Source organism: Struthio camelus, chromosome 2 (genome assembly GCF_040807025.1).
Source record: "Struthio camelus isolate bStrCam1 chromosome 2, bStrCam1.hap1, whole genome shotgun sequence".
Taxonomy (NCBI): Eukaryota; Metazoa; Chordata; class Aves; order Struthioniformes; family Struthionidae; genus Struthio; species Struthio camelus.
In genome coordinates, this window is record NC_090943.1 from 94587351 (window position 1) to 94608453 (window position 21103).

The 21103-nt window shown below is 46.2% G+C and overlaps 1 protein-coding gene across 12 annotated transcripts in view; it reads right to left on the bottom strand.

Moving 5' to 3' along the window:
• Window positions 1–9393: 9393 nt before the first annotated feature.
• Window positions 9394–21103, bottom strand: part of CARMIL1 (capping protein regulator and myosin 1 linker 1) — a 201385-nt gene continuing 189675 nt past the window's right edge. For 6 of the 12 annotated variants that reach the window (XM_068931652.1, XM_068931651.1, XM_068931647.1 and 3 more), the window contains 4 exons: window positions 19383–19616; window positions 16492–16626; window positions 13614–13760; window positions 9394–10024 (listed from right to left, as the gene is read on the bottom strand). In XM_068931652.1, coding sequence (XP_068787753.1) covers window positions 9888–10024; window positions 13614–13760; window positions 16492–16626; window positions 19383–19616 — 653 coding nt within the window. In that variant the 3' untranslated portion in view covers window positions 9394–9887. The remainder of the gene's footprint in view (window positions 10025–13613; window positions 13761–16491; window positions 16627–19382; window positions 19617–21103) is intronic. The other 6 variants (XM_068931654.1, XM_068931653.1, XM_068931650.1 and 3 more) reach the window with 1 other exon arrangement.

Below are 21103 nucleotides of genomic sequence, written 5' to 3' on the forward strand. Positions count from 1 at the left end.
TCATGGCCATCTCAAGACCCGTCTGCGGGCCTGGGAACAGAAGCAATACCATACTATTTTGCTCAGCCCAATAGTCAATGCCAAATTGCAATTTTTCAAAGTAATGAGCAGAGCAAGGAGCATGTGGTCAAAACATAGGCTGAACTAGCTTGTGGAAAGGGTTCATCAAGCAAAAGTAGATGGCAAAATATGCATAAACATTCAGATCGGTACCTAGTTTGCAAACAGAAAAAGGAGCAGCATTCAAACCAAGCAGGTTCTTTGGGCCTGACTCTGATTTGATTTCACGCTTGTGTATTGTGACGACAAGAACAGGGGACAGAAATCAGCTGGATCTGAGGCATGACTTTGCCCCCTGCCTTTTCAGGAAAGAAGGCCAAGTGGAGGCAGATACCCATTTACGAATGACGGTAGCTTTCCTCGGTCAAGCAGCTTCAAGCCCAGCTTTGCACTGGCCAGAGACGCTGGTGCTCACCAGCTTTCCCTTCTTCAAGAGAGCCAGTAACTTCAGTCGTGCTCACAAGTCCTCCTCACACATACGCACTGGCACTGCGAGACAGACAGCCCCGACCGCTGGTGTGACCTTGTCTCCCGGCACCCAATTCACACGAGAGCAGCCGGCGGTGGCTCTGCCGAAGGAGCTGCTCGGTGCAGCTGGGGCTGCGGGGCGGGCGCTGAGCACCGCAGCCCAGCAAGGGGCTGCTGAGCGTCGCAGGAGGCCAAACGCTGGAGGAGCAAATGAAAGAGGCTGAAAGGGAGACAAAGTCAAAATAACAGAGTCGGTGAATCGCCCTGCCATTAGCACAGAAGTCAATTAAGAGACAAAGTGCTCTGCTGGAGAAAAGAAACCCACACTTATTTTTTTTCAAACTCATTCGCAGATGGGTACAAGCTGCTTATTAGCCACAGATTCCCAACCTGCATTTACAAACGCTGGTGCCCTCCTCCTTCCCCCTCCTCCCTCAGCAAACCTCCCTGTGTCGCGGTGCTTCGTCCTTCCCTGCTCTCCCGGAGCCAGGCAGCCGTTCCTGGCTATTCCTGGGGTGCTTGGGGGGTGGCTGGCTCGAGCCTCGGTACTGACTCACGCGACGACAGGACCACCCACCACCCCACGGGTCATCCCACCACCGCCGGAGGCTCCAGTTCCTCATGGGTGGTCTTCGTTTTGGACTGGTGGGCAGGATCCTGTGGCTGGTTTGGCGGGAGCAGCCATTCCCTCCTTGCCCAGACACCATGAGGAAGAGGGGAATCAGGACTCAGGCAATCAGATGGAAAAGCTGGCCTCTGCGGGTGGGATTTCAGGGTCTTTGAAAAAGAGAACAAAACTTGAGCAGCTATTTCCTAAAGGAAAGCCTCCCGAGCACCTGCTCAGCCCACCCGTGCCTTGCTCGTGGGCCTTGCTCTGGGCGTCCCCGTCTTACTCCTAGCGGTGCAGAGCTGGGCAGCCTCATCACACCCTGTCCCAGGAATCGTGCTGGTAACACCCCAAGGATGGAGGTCTGAAGCCAGCCCTGACCCCACCCCACCCCATCCTCCGGCTTGGCCCTGCTTGCATTTCCTGAACCTGCCATCGCCAGGCCCAGTTCCCAGGGCCCATCAGTAGCGAAGGGAGAAACGCTAATGTCCCCTTCCACCAGGACCACACTGATTTATGTTACTTGGCCACGGGCTGCAGTCTCAGTTATGGTTAATACCATGTGTTGTTTCAGTCATCTGCCAGAATTTAATGTTGTCTGAATAAAGTGGATGCTGTCAACCATCCCCGTGGCTCTCCTGTACCCATCACTGGGCCTTTTCTGCTTAAGCAAATGGAAAGGGAAAGAGGCATCGCTGGACCACTGTTTCCAAGCAGAGATTACAGAGTTCACTTTACTCCTCCGTTCAGCTAAAACTAATTGGATTTGCCTAGATAGCAGCCCCTCTCTTGCCTTCTCTGGCTAGTCTCAATCTAATTAAGATGGTCATTCTCGCATCCTCCTCGATTCGACTTACTGGAAAAGCAGGAAAAAAAAAAAAAGAAGAGAACAGACTAACTGTTTGTGGCTGGAGTCATCACAAATTACTAAAGCAGCACAGCACAACAGCATTAGAGAGAGGACCCTGCAAAGGAGGTGTGAGGAACCGCACGTCTCATCTCTGCTTTTGCAGCTGTGCTTGTCAAATGCAGGCACTTGAAAACTGCATATAATAAAGTCCCAGGATAGCTGATGTAGGGGTGTCGAAGACGACCCCTTTCTGTTTCGTTATGGACAGAATCACTGTAATGTCAGACAGAGACTGCTCTCGTACTGGCAAGAGCCTCTTCTTTGGTTTGCTGCAGGAGCCGGCATGATAAATTAAGCTTAGTAATAGCACAGCCTTTGTGAGGACATCTCTAGAAAATGCAATTTTCCCTTCATCTGCCATGCAGAGAGTCACACTTTGTTTTCCCTCTCTTTTTGGAAATCCAGGGGAGAGGGGGAACGGGTCTCACAGCTCAGCTTTTTAGTGCTCATAAGCAGCCAATCACTGTTTTTGCCGTAATTTCTCTGTGGTACGTGGCATGGGAAGGTGTTTGCACTTCACCAGGGCAGCAGCTGCCTCTGCTGGCATCTCTCTAAGGCAGGCAGGGGTAGCCAAGGGTGGCTCTGCTCACAGCGGTGAGCCGGCCACTGAGGCCACTGGGAATCAGTGGCTTGCTCCAGGCTGCCCAGGGAGCCTTCACAGAGCAAGGACACACCTGGTTCCCACCCAGGCAAGTGCCTCGTCCCATGCACCAGCCTTTCCTTCACGATATGTTGGCCGAGAACCAAAATCTCTGTCCTGAACACAGTGTTAAGATGCAGCATCTTTGTGCTGCAAATCTTGTGTTTTTCCGACCTCCATAGGAGAGACCAGCGCTCCAGCTGGCCGAGGGACAACCTCCCTGGCCCTGCAGATCCCTGTAGGACCTTGCTTTTACATTTCTTTAGCCATTGTAAATCCCTCTTCTTGGATTGCTGGACACACAAGCCGCAATGGGGAGCTCCCAGCAGCGTGTTACACGCGGGCTGACTTTATTTACTGGGTACCCCTGGGTTTCGGTGCACAACCCCCTGTTGAAGCTGGCCCTGCTTAACGTCCCCTTTCAGAAGCCCACAAGGACAACACAGGCACCTTTAGCCTTTCAGCACTTCTCAAAACTACCCTGATTAAATAAATGGGCAAAATAAATAACTACAGTAAACCACGGCTTTCAAACGAAACTACTGCCTTTGGCACAAAACTTCCCCTGCCCCTGTTACAACACAAGAGCAGACAAGGGCGAGGGGAAGCCGAGGGCGAGCCTGCAGGCACAGCGCTGTGGGCCAAGGTGGTCGGGAGAGTTTCCCACCCATTTCTGTGCCCCCAAGCAGTGGGTGGTGTGTTTCCTGTGTGGGCACCTACTCTCTCCGTGGCCTGCTCCGTGGCTCCAGCCTGGATGGCAGGAGGGGAGCGAGGGACCAGGGGAGCCCCCCTGCCAAGGCCATTGAAGCTTCAATCATTCCTCTGGGTGGGAAGGCTGCCCTTCAGAGTTGGGGAAATCTCAGTTTCACTAGCAGAAAAGAAGATTTTCTCGTGCAATTATCAGTGCAGTGTTTCAACTTGCCAACCGCTTTAGTGAAGTGCCATCATGGCTTTTGGGTCAGGAATCCCTGAGTATTTTGTCATGCTGGCAGCTCTCATCTAGAACTAACTTACCCCAGTCTGCCCTCGTGTTAGTTTCCACTGGTCACCAGTGGAGGCTGTTACGGAGACTTGCTTGCCTTGGGGTTGGCAAAAAGCTCAGGGGTGGGAAGAGACATGAGGGAAAAACGTGGGATTGCAGAAAGATGGTGTGCTAGGAATGAGGAGGAAAACCGTGAGTGTGCCTAGTAAGACTTCATATAATCTATTAAATCAGGGATTAGAAGGTGGAGATAAGCTTGAGGCGCCATTTTGCTATCATTAGCAGGATGCAAGTGAATGTTTATGCAACAGACTGAGGGTATTTTAATTATCTAGTGAGAAGTTTGTAATCCGTGAGCTGATGGCTGGCTAAACCAGCAATGCCATTTAGGCATCTAAAGGTGTTTAGGAGGCTTTTAAAAGGAGGCTATTTGAGCGCAGGGAGGGCAGCGTGGCCTTGCCCAGGGCATGTGCCTTGCAGGCTGACTGCCTGCAACCACAGAAACAGGATCAGTGGAAAGGAGCAAGGGCTGATGGCACTTGAAGGAAATAAATTTGAGGACTGTTTTTGGCCACATCCTACATTTGAAGCAAAGAGAAAGTTGTTTTCCTGCATTCATACAGCAATTTCCTTTCACCCCATTTGCAGACTCTTGCCCAAGGCTGGAAAAGACTGCTCTGCTTTTCAGGCCTGCTAAAGTAAGAACATGGCATTAAATAATAAACTTCGGTCACTACTCACCTGTGCTCTACTTGTTAGTGATCCTCTGGGCCAGAACTGCAGAAGTGAGGAACAGCGTCACTTTCTAAAACCTCCCCTCTGGGTTTGGGGTAGGCGGAGGACAATCTTCAGTGCAGACAGCCCACATCAGCGTTAGCACGCTTGCACATAGGAAAAACATCAAGGGATCTCCAATGACCTCAAGAAAAAAAAACATTTTAATATGAACAGAGCTTTTCTGGTATTTTCTCAGAAAATGTTTCTCAGTGGCTGCTTTCTGTGTAATGGGAAAGAATAATCATCCCCACGTTAATCAATTAAAGAGCACCATCACTTCCAATTGCAGCAAGAGCCAGTGATGATGACAACTTTCAGTTAAGTGCAGCGGGCCACACCGAGTGCAAAATTTGTGACTAATGGGCCACATTAATTCCCGAATCATCTCAGTTTGGCTTCATGGCTCTGCCCGTTCAAGGTGGGGATTTAAGACAGTTGCTGCTCTCCTCTTAAAAAACAGATATTTGCTGTTGCTACTGCACATCAGGGAATACTTTAAAACACTTAAAATCTATCATCCAGACTTTAAACCACTTTAGTAGGGAGTGGGAAATAGATCACAAAGATATGGTGTGGAGCTGTTTGAGTTCATGCTTGAATCTGGCAGACATCCACAGTCCTTTTTCAGCGCGTTTCAGATGGGAAGGTGCTCCTGCTGTATATGTCACTGATGAAATTCTTCAACAGCAACGCATGAAAAACAGATTTATGCGTGGAAAAGGCCAAGGCAGCTCTCACGGCAGGCTTCATGGGCCTTTTTCCAAGACTGGATCAAGTAGGTGCAGATCTGACCAGAGCTGCTGATGCTAAGATCCCCTTGAGGGCCAGCATTTCTACGCACCTGCTGCCTTTCCTCTCCGTACCGTGCCATTGAGGAGATTCTCATATCTCATTCCTTATGCATCTCCGCTCTTGATTCCTGTCTGCCAGTAAATACAAATTTTTCACCCCGTGCTTCTTTGTCACATCCTCATTAATTCGGGAAGCCCCTCCTTCATACTCCCTTCCTTCTGTCTCCAAGAGCACTCAGCTCCTACCCCTTGGATTTCCCTATGAATTGCCAAATGCCACGGGGCCACGCTGGGCCGTTAGCTCCCGTTTGGTCGTACTGCCCCCGTACTTGTGGGTGCCGAGAGACCCCAAGTCCCCGAGGTGTCATGTCACAAGTCATGCCCCTGCTGCCATTCCTCACTGCCGATGGCCCTGCCTGCGACCCAAGACAGCGCATGCAATATATACACAGCCACTGCCTCGCCTGAGACTAGCTGCTACCTGGGGACCGACCGACCTTGCCTGACATAATTCTAGCTGGAGTCTCTGAGCCCTTTTTGGCTTATCAGTTGGACACCACAGCTGTGTGGCGGCGGTGCCGGCTGAGGGACGAGGCGACCTGCAGGGCAGGTGTGGGCTGGTGATGTGCCCTTGTGTACGCCATGTCCCCACCGGGCCTCCTGCTCCACCCGCTCCTCCCGCTGCCGGTGGGATGGCAGGAACTCTTCAAGCGTTCACACCGCGCCTGGCATACCATGGTGTGGAAAACAGAGCCTCTGAGGCAAAAACACTATGAATGCTGCAGGAAAATAGGTAAACAGTACTTACTTACTTTTCTTCAAAGTTACTAGCTGACCTTTCCACCCAGCGTCCACAGAGCCTCCAAGGAATTCTGCTTTCAGCCGAACAACAAAACTATTAAACGTGCCCCGGTGAGTGGGGCACGGCTTCCCATGCCTTCCCAGGGCAGATCCCAGAGAGTAGGGTGGGGGGGACAAGGAAAACGAAGAGGAGGTCGCTGGTCTGCCAGGACTGCTCACAGCCCATGGAAAGGCAGAGCTACACCTGCTCTCGGTGCCTCAGCAGCCATGACTGCCTGCCCGTCCCCAGCCTTCACTTGCCTCGGACATGGCGACCGCTCTCCAGTGGACCCCTGCCACAGGCAGCACCAGCTTCGCCAACCTATGCAGAGGATGAGAAGACTTCTTTGCAGACAGATTAGTGCTTGTTAAGGGTATTTTATTAATGCAAAGTATCCACACAGAGGGATGAAATTTTAAGGATGATACCCGTATAAGAAAATTCAGAGCCTGTCCACTGCAACAGCACTTCCACGTATCATTTTGAGAGGCTAGTGATTCTCCAGGGATCATGGGAGGGTTATTCCCCTGTAGACAAACCATGGTCCATAGGAGAAAGCCCAAAGTGGCTCAGAAAAGGCTCTGTGCAGAGATCCAGCAGGTCTTCCTAGTCTGCAACAGCCTGTGCAAACAGGGTTACGCAGCTTCTAGAGCTAGCTGAGGCAGGGCATGCACTTACGCACCCCATCCGCCCTCCCAGGGGGGCTGGGGAGCAGGGCAGACACCCACACCAGTCTGTGTCCAGAGGCAGGCGTCTTGACTGGTTTTCCATCCTTTCTTTGCCATGAGCGTGCTGTCTCAATAGGAAGCCATCGCTGTGAAAGGTATAGCAGATGTTAAAGCATTCCTGAGAAACAGCAGCAACTTTTCAGGTTAATGTTTCTGCAGAGAAGGAAAGGTGTTCTGGCAGGCTGCAACACAGGGGCAGCTCTCTGCTGCGCTCAGGGCTTCAGCATGGGGGACTCAGCCCCAGGAGAGCTGCATTTGTAAGTGGAGGGCAGACAAGTCAGCTGAGCGCCCACGATATTCTCACATTTATCACAGGGTCCACGCGGGTTTGTCCTGCAGGCACGCTACCACATTTGGTGCTCGTATGCATGCAATATGCCTATGCTTTTTTTTTAAGCAAACTGTCATAGAAATACTTGCTTCTCAGTGCTTCCTACATGTGGCACTTGCCCTTCCCTCCCTGAATTTCCTTGGCCCACAGCCAAGGATGGGCAACAGTCAATCCTGCACTGCTGGCAAGACTGAGAATTTGCAGCTCCGCAGAATTAGAAGCTGGTGTCTCTGTGGTCACTGAAGGAAAAAAGTTCCTGTCTTCCCAGGGAAACCACTGTCACTTACTTGAGTCTGTCACTTACCTCTAAAGACTCAGGATACGGAAAATAAAAGTCACTTTCTTAAATGTAGAGCAGCTATACTGGGCACGCTCAGAATGCATCATGAATTCCTTACAATTAGGCTGACAGTGCTGGGCTTCCCAGGCAGAAGGATGCCAAGAAATAAAAATTAACCCCCATTTCCACACCCAAATGGGGTACACACACACGCACACACACACACACACACACAGAGTCTCCAAGAGCTTGCTAGCAAGTTGTTTCTCCACCATTCAGCCCCTCTACAACACAAGTGATGGCTGAAACGAAGACTTGAAATGCTTTACGCAACCAATAGGGAAAAACTCTGCTGTCTAATGACATCTTTATACTACTGCAGACAAGTATTACTGCACTGCACCTTTTTTTCCAGCACATCCATGCAAACACATACTACTTCTATACCACTTCAGAAATCCTTGTCACTGGTTCACTGGTATTAGCATGATATGTACATGCTATTGCCATGCTGTCTCATGGTGGGAACGGATTCCTCCCCCTCCCTAGTACAATACTTCAAAAGGCTGGTGAGAAGGACATCAAGCAAAAATAACAAATTCTCAGCAGCTGGAAGTCAATTTTTTTATTATTTATAGATAATATCATAAACCTTGCTGTTAAGCTTCTTCAGTTCACAAAACCAATATAGCAGGTAACCCTTCATGAATGCTTATACTTCTGATATATTTGTCTTCTCCACGTTGTAATCTGAATCAAAATTGCAGGGGATTATTTATGAGTGGATTATTTTACTTTTCTAATATAAGTATTTCAACTTTTCCTCTGCCCTTTGCCTTTTTGATCTCCAATAAATAAAGAATACATAAAAATGAACACACTTCTCTTAGATTCCGTGATTTTAGATGAGCGCAGAGTTTCAAAACAATGCAAAACCTACAAAACATATGTATGAAAGAAACTTTAGGATCTGCTTTCCATAGCCCTGTTGGTTACTTTTGAGATTTAAACCTCTGCAAAGTGCTCCTAAAAGGTTCTGGTATAAAAGGCTACTGCTTTGATTGATTTAGCAGCCTTTTATCCCCACTTTGCACTAGTGAATGACTACAACAGCAGGAGTGGAAATAGCGAGTAAGTTCACTGGGAGTAGGAGAGAAAATTCATCTGATAAATAGGTATCTGAGCATTTTTTACCCATACCAGAAGCCACAACAAGGTCAGGACAATTGCTCTTGGGAGAGAGTTACTCAACCAGTCAGCCCTTGGTGGGAACCAAAATGGAGAATTTAGATTAACAAGTGTTTCTGGCTCTTGTTAAGGCTTCTTTGCTGAAGATCACAGGGGAAGAGACTAACAAAGAGATCTTTTTTCAGTAATTTTATGAAGATGATGTACCTGTGACCCCTTCAACAGGAACAGACTTTTTACTACAAGCAGAAAAAGGTTATTTTTTTTGTCTTAACGGCACGCTTTGTCTATGTGACACAATAGTATGAGTTGAAGAGCAGATGCTGACAGACCAGAAGCAGAACTATAGTTAAAAACAAAGACTAGTGTTTCAGTTGTAAAATCATTTTTATTGTTACAAATATATGTATGAATAAAATCCCTTCAACCTGTAACGTAAGTGGATATCTGTGAAATTTGCACTCCCTCCCCCAAAAGCAGAAATGTTTTTACAGATGTCAAACTATTTTTCTCTTAGAATTACACATTGAAAGGAAGCTAATATGCAGACAAAACTGAAGGAGGCCTCTAGAAAACACCAATATTAATAAAATTTCAATTGCCCTCATTCCAATCAACTATATACATTAATATATGAATGCGGAAGCATAACAAGATTATATGTCATTCAAATCCTTCTCTGTTGTGCTTTTTGACAGTACACAAATGTAAGCGTTGGAATTGTATGTACAGTACAGTAACAGGAAGAAAGAAGATCCCTATGGGAGAATGTAAAAATCATACCCAAGCATTTAATATATATAATCTATACAAATTATTTTATTAGTGTGCTCTTTTAATATAATTACAATGTGCAATTGCATACCGCAAGAATATATTTATAGGTAAGTCACGTGCAGATTTGACACATTTACATTCAGCAGTACAACACATTACCTGCTGTACAGTGTATTAGTGTAAGACAGTGTCCAGTTAGTTAGCTTTGCTTTCTAAATGCCCTAACGCAGGCCACTCTCTGTAGCTGCTTCAGAGAAATTCAAGTAGAATACATGAAAGAACTGCTGGCTTTAGCAAAGGCATGGAAAGGAATGTCTGAATTGTACAGAACACAAATAAAGACCGAATCAATGCCGACTGATTGTACATGTGAATCATGATCAGAATACCAGGTTTTCTGCTTGGAGATGTACCTGTGGTGAAAGAGCAGCTGGTAAGAAGGGCTGCTGACTGCTGTACCCTGATTATTATAAAAGCTCTTGCACTACAAAGCACTTGTACTGATAGCTACACAAAAATAAAATCTTTATCTGCTTCTTCTCCAGAGTCACTGGACTTGCTTCCCTGATGGCCGTCTTTACTTAAGGACCGCTGCTTCAGTTCCTGGAACTCATGGGGCTGGTGCCCGGGGCTTCTTTTCGCAGCTGTATAAAATACAGAAATAGGTCTTACTAAAGATGTTAGAGGCAGCAGGATGGGGGAAGTCACTCATGCACACGGGGCCTGCTCCTGCTCCCACCGAATTCATGGGCACCCGTGGGAGTAGTGCAGGTCCACTAGTTATCCAACTCCCAAAAAGGTGAGAGAGAGAGAGACAGGGAGAGAGAGAGAGACAGGGAAAAGTAGGAAGCTTGAGCAAACTTCATTCTACTGGTGGCTGGCAAGCGGACAACCCTGAAACATGGAAGAGTACTTCACTGTGACATACACTCATTACAATCAGCAAAGGCCCGGAGACTTTCTTCTCTGGCTAAAAACATGTTAGCTAAACATTACTGCAAAAGCAAACTGGCGTTGTGCTCCCCAGCGGAGACAAATCGCAGATGACGTGCTCGGCACCGCTCAGCAACGCCGCCGGGCCCTCCCTCGGCTCAGTAGTTTACACCCTGTGCGGGCTCGTCTCCCAGGTGGGACGCGGCCTCGACAGTCGGGCCGAGCTGCCGACCGACCTTGGCCTCAGCACCCAGGTTAGCTGTGCTGCAGCCCCCTGCCCAGCCCCAGCGGAGGGGAGCCAGCCCAGTGCGCAGCTCCCCTCGGAGAAAGCTGGAGGGTGTACCCGCTTCCCGAAATTTAAGAGCGAGCGGCCCCCTGTTCTGCTTGCCCAGCACACTAACGTCTCAGCGAGGGCTTTAGCCAAGACCCGTAAACTTTGAAATAAAATGGAAAGTAAGGTTTTAAAACCTTGTTAACACTTGTGATCTTACCACTGGTCTGACATTGCTATGGAAACAAGAGAGTTTTATTATACCCTTCAACAGGAGTGAAGATAGGCAAGGGCTGATAGCTTTAGAGATCTCACACGTCCAACTGAAACGAACCTTTAAACACACAGCAGGCCTCAAAAGTGGCTTTGTTGAAAGTCACCCCTTTCACCCACGCAAGATTAAACTCTACGGCTGCAAGAACCTATTCGCTCCTCCCTTTCAAGCCCCCAAGCCTGGCTTTGGCTCGCATCAGCACTGACGGCCGTTACGCTGGCGCACGTCGCTTTTAACAAGGCAACGTCGGCCGGCGCGGCTACGAAATGCCGCCTTCCCTTTCCCGCTTGCCTCGAGCCTCCCCGCGAGAGGCTGCCTGCACCACGGCCACGCACAGCCCTGGCCCCGCTCACAGCGGGGGCGGACGAGGAGCAGGGGGCTGCCGCGTCCTTCCTGCGCCGCTGCCCGCCAGCTGCCCGTGCCCAGCGCTGCTTCACCACCCTGACACCGGGTTTTCCCGTGCTGCCGGCAGGGAGAGGGCTGCCAAGCCGTTGGAGACGGGGATATCCGAGGGAGAAACCCACTGCGCGGGCAGGACGCCACGGGCAGAAGCGCTACCCCCGGCCTTCCCAAAGGGCAGCTCGCCCCCGCGCCGTCCCCGCCGCAGCGCTGGCCGTGGAGAGGCGCCCAGGGCAGAGCTGAGCAACGGCGCCTTTCCGTGGCCTTTCTCATCCTTCGCCTTCTGAGCCGAGGCGGGAGCAGCGGAGCCCCAGGCCGGGCCTCAAGCCCGTTTTACACGGTGCCAGGCTGTCAGGTTGGCCAGGAACGCTGCAAACGCAGAGAGGAATCCGGAGGGAGCTGCCGTGGCAGAGCGGCTCTGCGAAGCTCCGCAGGGATATCCCCCCTGCTGGCGGGAAGGCCTGAAGGGAGACCAGAGCAGCGGCAACGAGTATCAACGGGCTGTTAAATATGCTAGGCTAATGGGCCAAAAAATCTCTGTCCGGTTTATATTTGGCACAGACGTTTGCAGCTCTGGATCTCTACTGGCATGAAGGTGGAAAGGATTCATCCAGCACACGTCTTACAGAGAGCCGCATCTGCTCGCGCAGCACGTTGCCTACCCAGATAGCTCACTTGACTCCAAAATACCAGCTCCCTCCTTTGTGCTAGCCAAACTACGGGAAGAAATGAGCCAGTAATTACACAGTTGCTGCATACTTATCACTGCTTTGCAAGCAGGGAAGGCAGAGAAAAAGGTTTTGAGAAAGGTTTTAAAGCTTTTTAATGGAATTTGAGAGGATCAAGATACCTAAACTCTGTAAAATATTAGGCATCATCACTTTGCCAAATACCACTGCTTTTCAAATAAATAGGTGTCCGAAAGTTAAGTCGCTTCTGACGATTACACCCCAAGCCATTACACAGGCATTGTACGTGCATCCATTCACTCTTCAGACAAAAACCAAAACAGGTGCTGCAGCAGCCATTTCATTTTGTGACCTAATATAACAAGACGGGTAGTTTACCTGAAAGGATGCTGAAAAACTTATCAGGTATTTAAATGGACATACTGCAAATCAGGTTTATGCCAAGACAGCTCGCCCTTGCTCGTGTGCTGTCTCCATGAAACCATTCACAGGGGTGAATTTGCACAGATCTGACTGCAGCATCTCAGCTTTTGAAACTTACTGCATCAGAGAGACACCTGAGAATGAGCTAATGATTGTTATATATAAGCTAATATATAACCATCTGACATAATCTTTTATTTTTTTCTTATATCTAAATATATATTTGCATATATATTCACACATCTATATCTATATATGCATATATAAATCTGAGTATGATGGTGAGGAGGGATTCCAGATTTGGGTGGGCTAAGCTTTATTCTACAACACGGAAAGAAAATCATTTTACATGTTTGGGCTGGGGATAGCAAGGGGCAGATGGGATGTTTCTTTCCTCTTCCTTAAGGAAACAGTACAAATGACAGAGAACCTACAGAATGATACATGATCTATCATAAATAGGAAAATTGTGGGTACATGTAATTGTACAGGATGTACAAATACATCATTAATACACTTCAGAAAAAAAACATTTGAATCACTGTTTAAACAAACTAGTTAGGAGGTAAAGAGGAGCATGTAAATATGTACCATTTTGAGAACAGGGATTTTTATATTTTAAAAACACGTATTTCAATCAAATGTTCATACAGTTATACTGAATGAGTAAAAGTTTTTTTTTTTTTTTTTTTGCTTTTGCCAACTTAAGAGCAAAGTACTATGTCAAAATATGCTGATTTATCCAGTTCTCAGATGGTCGTATGAGGGATGTACTGAAACTGGCACTAACAACATTCAGGTCGAAATGTTTTGAAGTACTTCAGCGCACGCATCTTAAAAAGAAAAAGTACATAAGCATATAAAGCAGCAGAGAGTGTCTACCGGGAGCCTACTTGCATGGCAGTGCGCCACTGTTATTGTAATGAGCCATAATGGTTTATAATGAGCAATGCTTCGCACTTGCACAGCCCTCTTCGCCAGAGGGCCCCAAGCGCTATTCAGTATTGTTCGGTGGTGCTGGCATGAAGAAACACCACACACAGTTTTATTTGTAAAATTTTTCAAGCCACCTATTTTTCATGGGGCAGAAAGGTGACTGGTGCCCCTTGAGATTTTTACCTCTCGCATAATCCCAAGGCAAAACAGCACCGCTTTGTGGCTTCTTTGCTATTACTGTGTCGTAACGATTGTTAGTGCCAGCTGTCAAGCACTTGCAATGAAAAATGAAAAAGGAAACTTCTAACCAGAAGTTGGCTGTGCCTTCCTCTGCCCAAGCACATGAGCTTCCTCTTCTGCACTGGTAGAATACTGACCCGAAGTGGTTTTCACTCCACCAGACGACACATCAGAGTCATGATCTGAATCTCTTTTTTGACAATCTCCTGTTTGTTCTAGCAGGGAAAAGGATTCATTTATACCCCTAAGCTGTTCTGTAGGCCCACATATGGAAAGTAGTAAATAATACAAATAAAATTATTTATCTATCCCATTTAATCAACTGTTCAAAAAGTACTAATCAATGTATTAGATATTTGCTTAAATTTAGTACAGATATTTGCATATGTTGATATGTGCAGCCCAATCTTACAGATATGCTGTGTAGAGAGGTGTCTTTTGAGATTGTCCCACCTACTGCAGTTATTCTCATTAACATAAAGCAATTTTATAATCAAGTATCATCTAGTTTGCAGCTTTCTTTTGCAGTAGATATAATCAGGTTTACTAACCAACAGCTTAGGAAGATTTGCAGTGATTTACCAGTTGCAGAAATAAATTGAGCATGCTAGTCTGAAAGGAAGCACAAAGCAAGGAAAGAGGAATGACTGAATGAGCAAGTAGAGTAGTAATAAATGAAAGCGATAACTTGATAAAGATAGAAACTAAGAAAAAAAGAGCAGAGTTTACTCTTTCACAAGTAATATAATGTGAATGACAGCAGCTCCTTAAAGGCCTGAAAACCCAATTTCTGCCATTCCAAGCTTTACCTGAATGAAATTCTCACAGTGCAACGCAGCAACAATTAACAAACCATGCATTTGGCCAAGTCTTTTATGAAGGCAAGGACTAAGGGAGCAAGGAGTGAGGAAAGCACAGCGTCTGACTCCGTTTTGTATAAGGATTTGTAAACTGCAGACATTTTAAAAATGAACCAATTGTGCCTCTCCTCATTTGACAATAGCCAACTGTAAAAAAACTTCTCAAATCCCTCACGTATGCTGGAAACTGCTGTAATACAAAAGGATGGTAGTTATGATCCCATATTCCCTGCTTCTCCTGTATGCCTCCTCTCATGACAGGGAGGTGGAGAAGCGATGTAGCACAGAAACAGTGAGTTTAATCCCATGTTATAATGCAGTTGTAACAAGTCTCTATTATATATCTCTAGTTAAGTAGCAAGAAGTTCTCTCTCACAGTCTGGTGAAAAGCTGGCCAAAAAACGAGAATTGCAGCTTAAGTATTTATCAGGCAGCAATCGGAAGAGTCTGCTGTGGCAAGAGCCTTTGATTGCATCCATTCTCAACATGACGGCACTGAGAGTTTGGAAAGCCTGGTCCTTAAACTGTGGCCCAGTTGACCTGTCTTAGCAGAGGCCCTGGTAAGACTAAAAGCAGGAGAAAAAGCAGGCTCTGTTCTGCCTTGCTGTCTAATGACACAGCTGCGAGGAGCCACTTTAATGCTGGTGCCATTAGGGGACCCTGGAAATGAGCCGCAGGTTGCTGCAGCTTTTGGCAGCACGGTTTGTCCAAATCTCCAGCATCTTCCAGCTACAGGAGAAGTCCTTGGGTGTGCCATGTCCTGCTAGCTTTACATAAACTCAGCGAGACCGTGGTTGTTCTCACCGAGGTACCTTTATGCCAAAACAGCAGCCCAACAGCATCCATACAGATGGCTGAACCAAGAGCCAAAAATATGCAGATACCCCACAGGTACTGACATTCTGCCACCAAACTGCAGCCACCAAAGCTAAAAGTTTCCAGCAATAACAACAACAGCCAGATCGTGTGATAACTTGTTTCATAAAGTAATTGGTAGCTGTAGCAGAGAAAGGGGCAAACTTCTCAAAGTCCATTCCCGGCCCATCCTGCTTTGTGGATGGCTTTGCCCCTCCTCTCATCTAGACTGTTACGGTGGGCTCTGTGGGCAGTGCAACTGCTCAGTCTCCACAACCCAGTGCAACGTATCTGCTCTGCCTCAGCTGCCCCAGGTTCACAGCTCTGAAAAACTGCCAGCAGGGTGCGCAAGGGGACCCCTTTGTCTTACAGCTTAAGTGATTTTTGCAGTGCATACGGGATTACAGTCACCTTGGGACGGAAATAGGGCTCACTGCTTTTCTTGAGGGGAGTCCAAGGAAGGAGGAGGTCTCATCATCAGATTTCTAAACCATTTCCAAGGTTCTCCTTTCTGCCGGCTAAGACCACGCTGAGCAAGATTTTTGTGACTACTTCTCCCTATATTTAAGGCTTTTGGAAGAAGCCTTAGCTCTTCTAACAATCGTGGGCAAGGAAATGCATCAGCAAAAGTTGAAACCCAGAGCACATACAAAAAGCAGCATAGAGAAGGTGGCAGTCTACTGTCGCTTGTGTGTAAAAGGTACCAAGCTGTTCCCTGGCACAGAAAGGCACTTTGCCCAAGTCTGAGGTGAGCGCGGCCCCATGCAGCAACGCCACGGAAAGGAGGAGTACAAACAGAGCAAACAGGCTGACTGCAGCAAACAAGCTCATGGCTGCTCCCCTCCAAATTTGCTGATCCAAGGAGCTGCATTGCACGTTAACACGTGCGGCCAATACCAATCAGCGTCTTGATTTGGACTGAACTAAAACACAGTCCACATAGCATAAGAGTCCCTTAGTAGTTTAGACAGTTATGATTCTCACTGTTAAACAGTTACAGTATTAATAACTTGAGATTTATCTTATTTCACATGGTTTGACCAAAGGAAGAGAAAATGGAGAGCACCAACCCAAGGGGTGATCAGCTACCCTTTCCTTGCTATATTTTTCCATCAAAATAAATTACCTTCTTTCCCTCCCAAGTGAAAACAAAGAAATCAGGGAACAATAGCACACTGATTTCTAGTGGAAGACAAGCGGGCTGGAACAACAGTTACACCAGCAGTCTTACCTTCTTGGGAAAACGATCTGATCGTGGGGCTGCTCTGACCATCCTTTTCTTTATCAGAAGGAACTTTCTTCAGCACAGGTGGAAGGAGGGCAACTTTTGGGGAACCAGGGCCAGAGGGAGACTCTGGAGTATCCTCTGTAGAGTAGCACAAACAAAAAGGAAAGACGTTATATCTGTGCTGCAGCTCACAGAAATGCCAGCTGTACAACGGACTGAACCCCAACATAATGCACAAACAAGAAACAGCTAGAATCTGTAGGAAAAAAGAGGGATTCAGGAGTTTCTATGATGTTAAGAAAACATATGACGGCCTTCAATTCAGGTGAAAGAATTTTACTAGCCAAAGCAGAAATCTGAATTTCAGCATTTAAATGTGTTCTGCTTTTGTAGCACAAATAAAAAACTGATGGGATCAACTTACATTTTCGGTAGGACAGAAACATGCAATTCACAAACAGCTGAAAAATATTTTGGATGACTTTTTGGAAATATTCATCCCATTCATACTTTTATTGTCCTGAAACATAATGAACTGATTAAGTTAGAGGCCATATTTCACAGTTATAAGGCATAAAAATGAAAAAGTGAAACAAATTTCTTAAGCAGTCTACTGAGCTCTATACTTCCAGGTATGAATTGCCAGTAGGTAACACGATAGCATCTGCAAGGTTTTTCTAAAGAGAAAAAAATAACTTACCCTCTGGACTTTGAGGAAATCTAGAATTTAAGCTTAAATCTATAGTTTAAACCATCTACACATCTTATCTTGTTTCTCTAAAAGGCTGGATACGCATTATTTCACTATTATCCTTACACTCCTGATAGGACAACTTTTTCAGTCTTACAGTAGATAGCCCTCATTTGGATGGCAGAGAAGTACAATTATAATGGATTGCTTAAACTGTTTATAGGTTTGCCTCCCAAGGGATAAACAGTTCCGTATGCACGCAACAAAGGAACTAGGAAGATACGCCAGTACTGACAGAACTGAAAAAAGGAACTCGGAATATCACCTAATATATACTGCCTATCTGGAACATGAGTTAACTCAAACGCACCCTGGAAACAACCAGGAATTTAGCTAACTGTTGAGCGGCCACCACAAAGGACTCAATCATCTTACATTCTGCAAAGGGAAAAGATAAGCTTTCAAGCACAACTCAGTCTGAATGGATACACTAATCCTCAGGACTTTCCCAGTGCACTAGCCTCACATGCCCGTCAAAAGCACGTAGAAGCTTGGTATCAACATATACATAAGCACAGTGCTTGGCAAACACAGCCACATGGCTTCTGAACCAAAACTGATATATCACACGCTTCACTGAGCAACTACTTCGGGACTCTGACAATCTGAGGACATCTGAGCTGTGCTCCCATGCCCTCAGATTACTTAGCAAAAGTTTCCTGCCATTAGTTCAGCTACATCACTGGAAACAACCATGGGACCAGGAGTGTAAATAGGACTATTGCTTAGCTTTATCACAACGCCTGGGTGTGCTTAGCCAGCAGGTTGATGAAGTACTAGGATAGCAGTCAGACTGCAACAGAGACAGTGCTGCTTTTATCCACCACCTGGTCAGCTGGTCTACCGCTGGTAAATATTAATTACTCTCTATATTAAGCCTGCAGTATGGTTCCTCTGCTGGAAATAGCAGCTGGTAGAAACCAATAGCTCAGACCTTTCTGATACACTGGATACGGAAGTAATGTATGGTCTGTTTACAGAGTAACCAATGCCAAATAGGCCATGCTTTCCTATTGTGTTCATCTTCAGGGGCATCTCACTTGACGCCACTCTTATTTTCATGTCCATTTGTAAAATGACCAATGAAATATATTTAAACTCATCTAAAATCTGAAGGTTATTCTGTGCCTGAAATAAAAAACGACAGTCTACCCACTAGCGTGCAGAGACAGACTAAGTAACGCCCAGGTACACATTAAGGGCAGTGAAAAGGCTGTAATCTCCCTCCATAAATGTTCATCTTTCTAAGATCAACAGTGGGTGTGGGAAAGCCTAAAGGTCTGAGAGCTCTTACAGGTGCCTATGCTCCCATTTTGCAGCCATTAGCGATGTAACCTGTACATTTGCCATAGCTGCTGGAGGAGTTGGTAACTAGCTTGTAATTTTTTTCAACTGCAATGGCTGTGCTATAGAACGCATATATACAGTAGGAAGAGAGGGTTGTGACAATGGCCAATTAAGTAACGGGCAAGCAAATATGCAGGAGATCTGCTGAAGCATTTCACACTACAGGAAATCTTGAGAGAATACCTGGGCAGGAGGTTAGGACAGAGTAGAAGTTTAATAGTCATGCTATTGGCAGCCTTGTAAGGTTATAAAAGCACAGTTACAAATATTTCCGATAAAAACCCATAAGGAAAGTAACATAGAGAAAAAGAAGGAAGAGGGAGTGAAAAACAACTGGTCTGTATAAATTACTAACGATAACAGGCATTTGCTCAAGGGGCTAAGAACGGTCTGCCAGAAAACCCCCAAGAATTTTTGGATTTACGGTGAGGAGTTTAGAGAAAACAGTTAGTTTTGTTGGCGCTACCACAACAGGGCTCCCATCCTGAAACAGATCTCTCGGCTCTGTTGTTTTATGAGAGCAGGTGAGCTAAAACAGCTCTGCCACTGCTTCCGTTGTCTCTCCTCAGAGTTTGCTATTACAAATCACATATTAAATCATTCCAATCGGCTTGTTTGAACTGGGGCAGGAGGAACTGGAAAGGAAGCAAGTCAAGAGCAAGTGACTGGAGAACCTGGCCCTCTTCACATTAACTTCAGTTCAGGATTGGGCCATGAGTCTCTCTTTCATAGTCCATATAAACTGTCCTCAGAGGTACCCTGCCAAGGATAAGCAGTGCCCAGAAGAGCTGCTCACCAGTACGAGAAGCTGAGCGCGGTTTCTGTGGAACTGTGGGCCGTCCTGCCAGGCTGGGCTTTGATGACTGCAGTGGGGGTTTGGGGCTGGTAGGTGTATTGGAAGAGCTTCTTGCCTTCACGCCAGCTTCTGCCTTTGGTTCAGCTTTTGCATTTTTCTCTGATGATGCTGAGATGGAGTCACCTTTACTCGAGGCAAACCGATTCTCTGGCAGGGTCTGCTGGAGTTTAGGCACTAAAATAAACAAAAACATAAAATAAAGTCTCCTGCAATGGAGAAGACACAGCCTACAGGTACACGTATGTGGAAAATTCCATCATCAGTCCATGTACACACACGCACGCACAGAGCAGCAGAGCAGTGGTAAGAGGACTCCTAATATTTCACACTTCAACCCTTTTTTTTTTTTTAAATAAACTTGGGGTGATGGCTGGCTAGACCTTATTTTCCCTTTACATTTCTGGGACCAGATGGTATGACCTAGCTGCTGAGAGAGTAGTAATGGAGCAGTAGAAAACTCAGCTTTTGGCTGTTTTGTGCCTCTACTGACAAAAGGTTGGCTGTCCAAGATCAACAGAAAAATCCTGGCTCAGAAAAGAAATCCTGGACAGTTGATCCACAGGCTACATCTTATTATTTGTTGCTTTTAGCAAGCTCTAAAACAGATTTTGAAACTTAGCAGAGAACAAAATAGGCAATATTTAGTTTAGGCAATATTTTGATATATCTGTGGTTTCCACACATTAGTAAGTTAATCAACACATTATTTATTCAAAGCAAAGACCAAAGTATTTTCACATAAAACTACATTTACTTCCAAAGGATAATTCAAACAACTAGCTGTGTAGATTGGTAGAAAGCCTGCTGGATGCTGGGTTGCAAACAAGCAAAACGCGTGCCCTACTTTCTTACTTTACAGCCTTGAGAAGGATGAAAGCTTATACACAGCAGGTAGGACAATCTTGGAACTTGTACGCGAGTTCGGTAATTTCAACAATTGTTGCATCTTTACTCTCAGTGCAGAATTCTGCACTCACCAGAATACAGGCTGGTTGCCTTGGTACCTGGCAAAGCCAAGTTACATGCTCACAAATGCTGACTTGACCTGCCTACTTGCTATTCCCATTCAGAAATCTGACTCGTTGCAAGAGTGCTGAGCACAGACATTTTAACTGCAATGGGAGGGATGTGTTGATATAGTTAGTTGCAAGCCAATCTCCGCATGTTTTTTCCAGCTTACGCAGTTGTTTTTCAGCCCAGCTGGATTTAAACTCCAGTTAACTATAAAAAGTTGTATGGTGCATTTATATCTGTGCGAGAGCACGAGAGGGAGAGTTTGTGTCTTTGTGCATGCAGTAAAACTTTGCACTGCAGACAAAACAGCAGGATGCTGTACCCACCGGTGTGTGTGTCTGTGTGCGCGCGCGCGTGTGTGTGTGCATGTGCATGCATACAAAATAGCAGGCAACATCCAGACACGAAGCAAGGGATTAAACAAAAACAAACAAAACAAACAAACAAAATACCTTATTCTCTCTCTCTGAAACACTATTTATGGTTTTCCTAGCAACGTCCAGCATTTTTCTATTAACTTTCTTGCTTTTCTAACCTCAGGCCTGCTAATATTTATTAGAGGACAGTAAGTTAAAATAAATTAACCCAAAACAAAGACAAACCGTAGTCACAACAACAAAGAGCAGCCTGAGGGAGCTCTCAAGCAA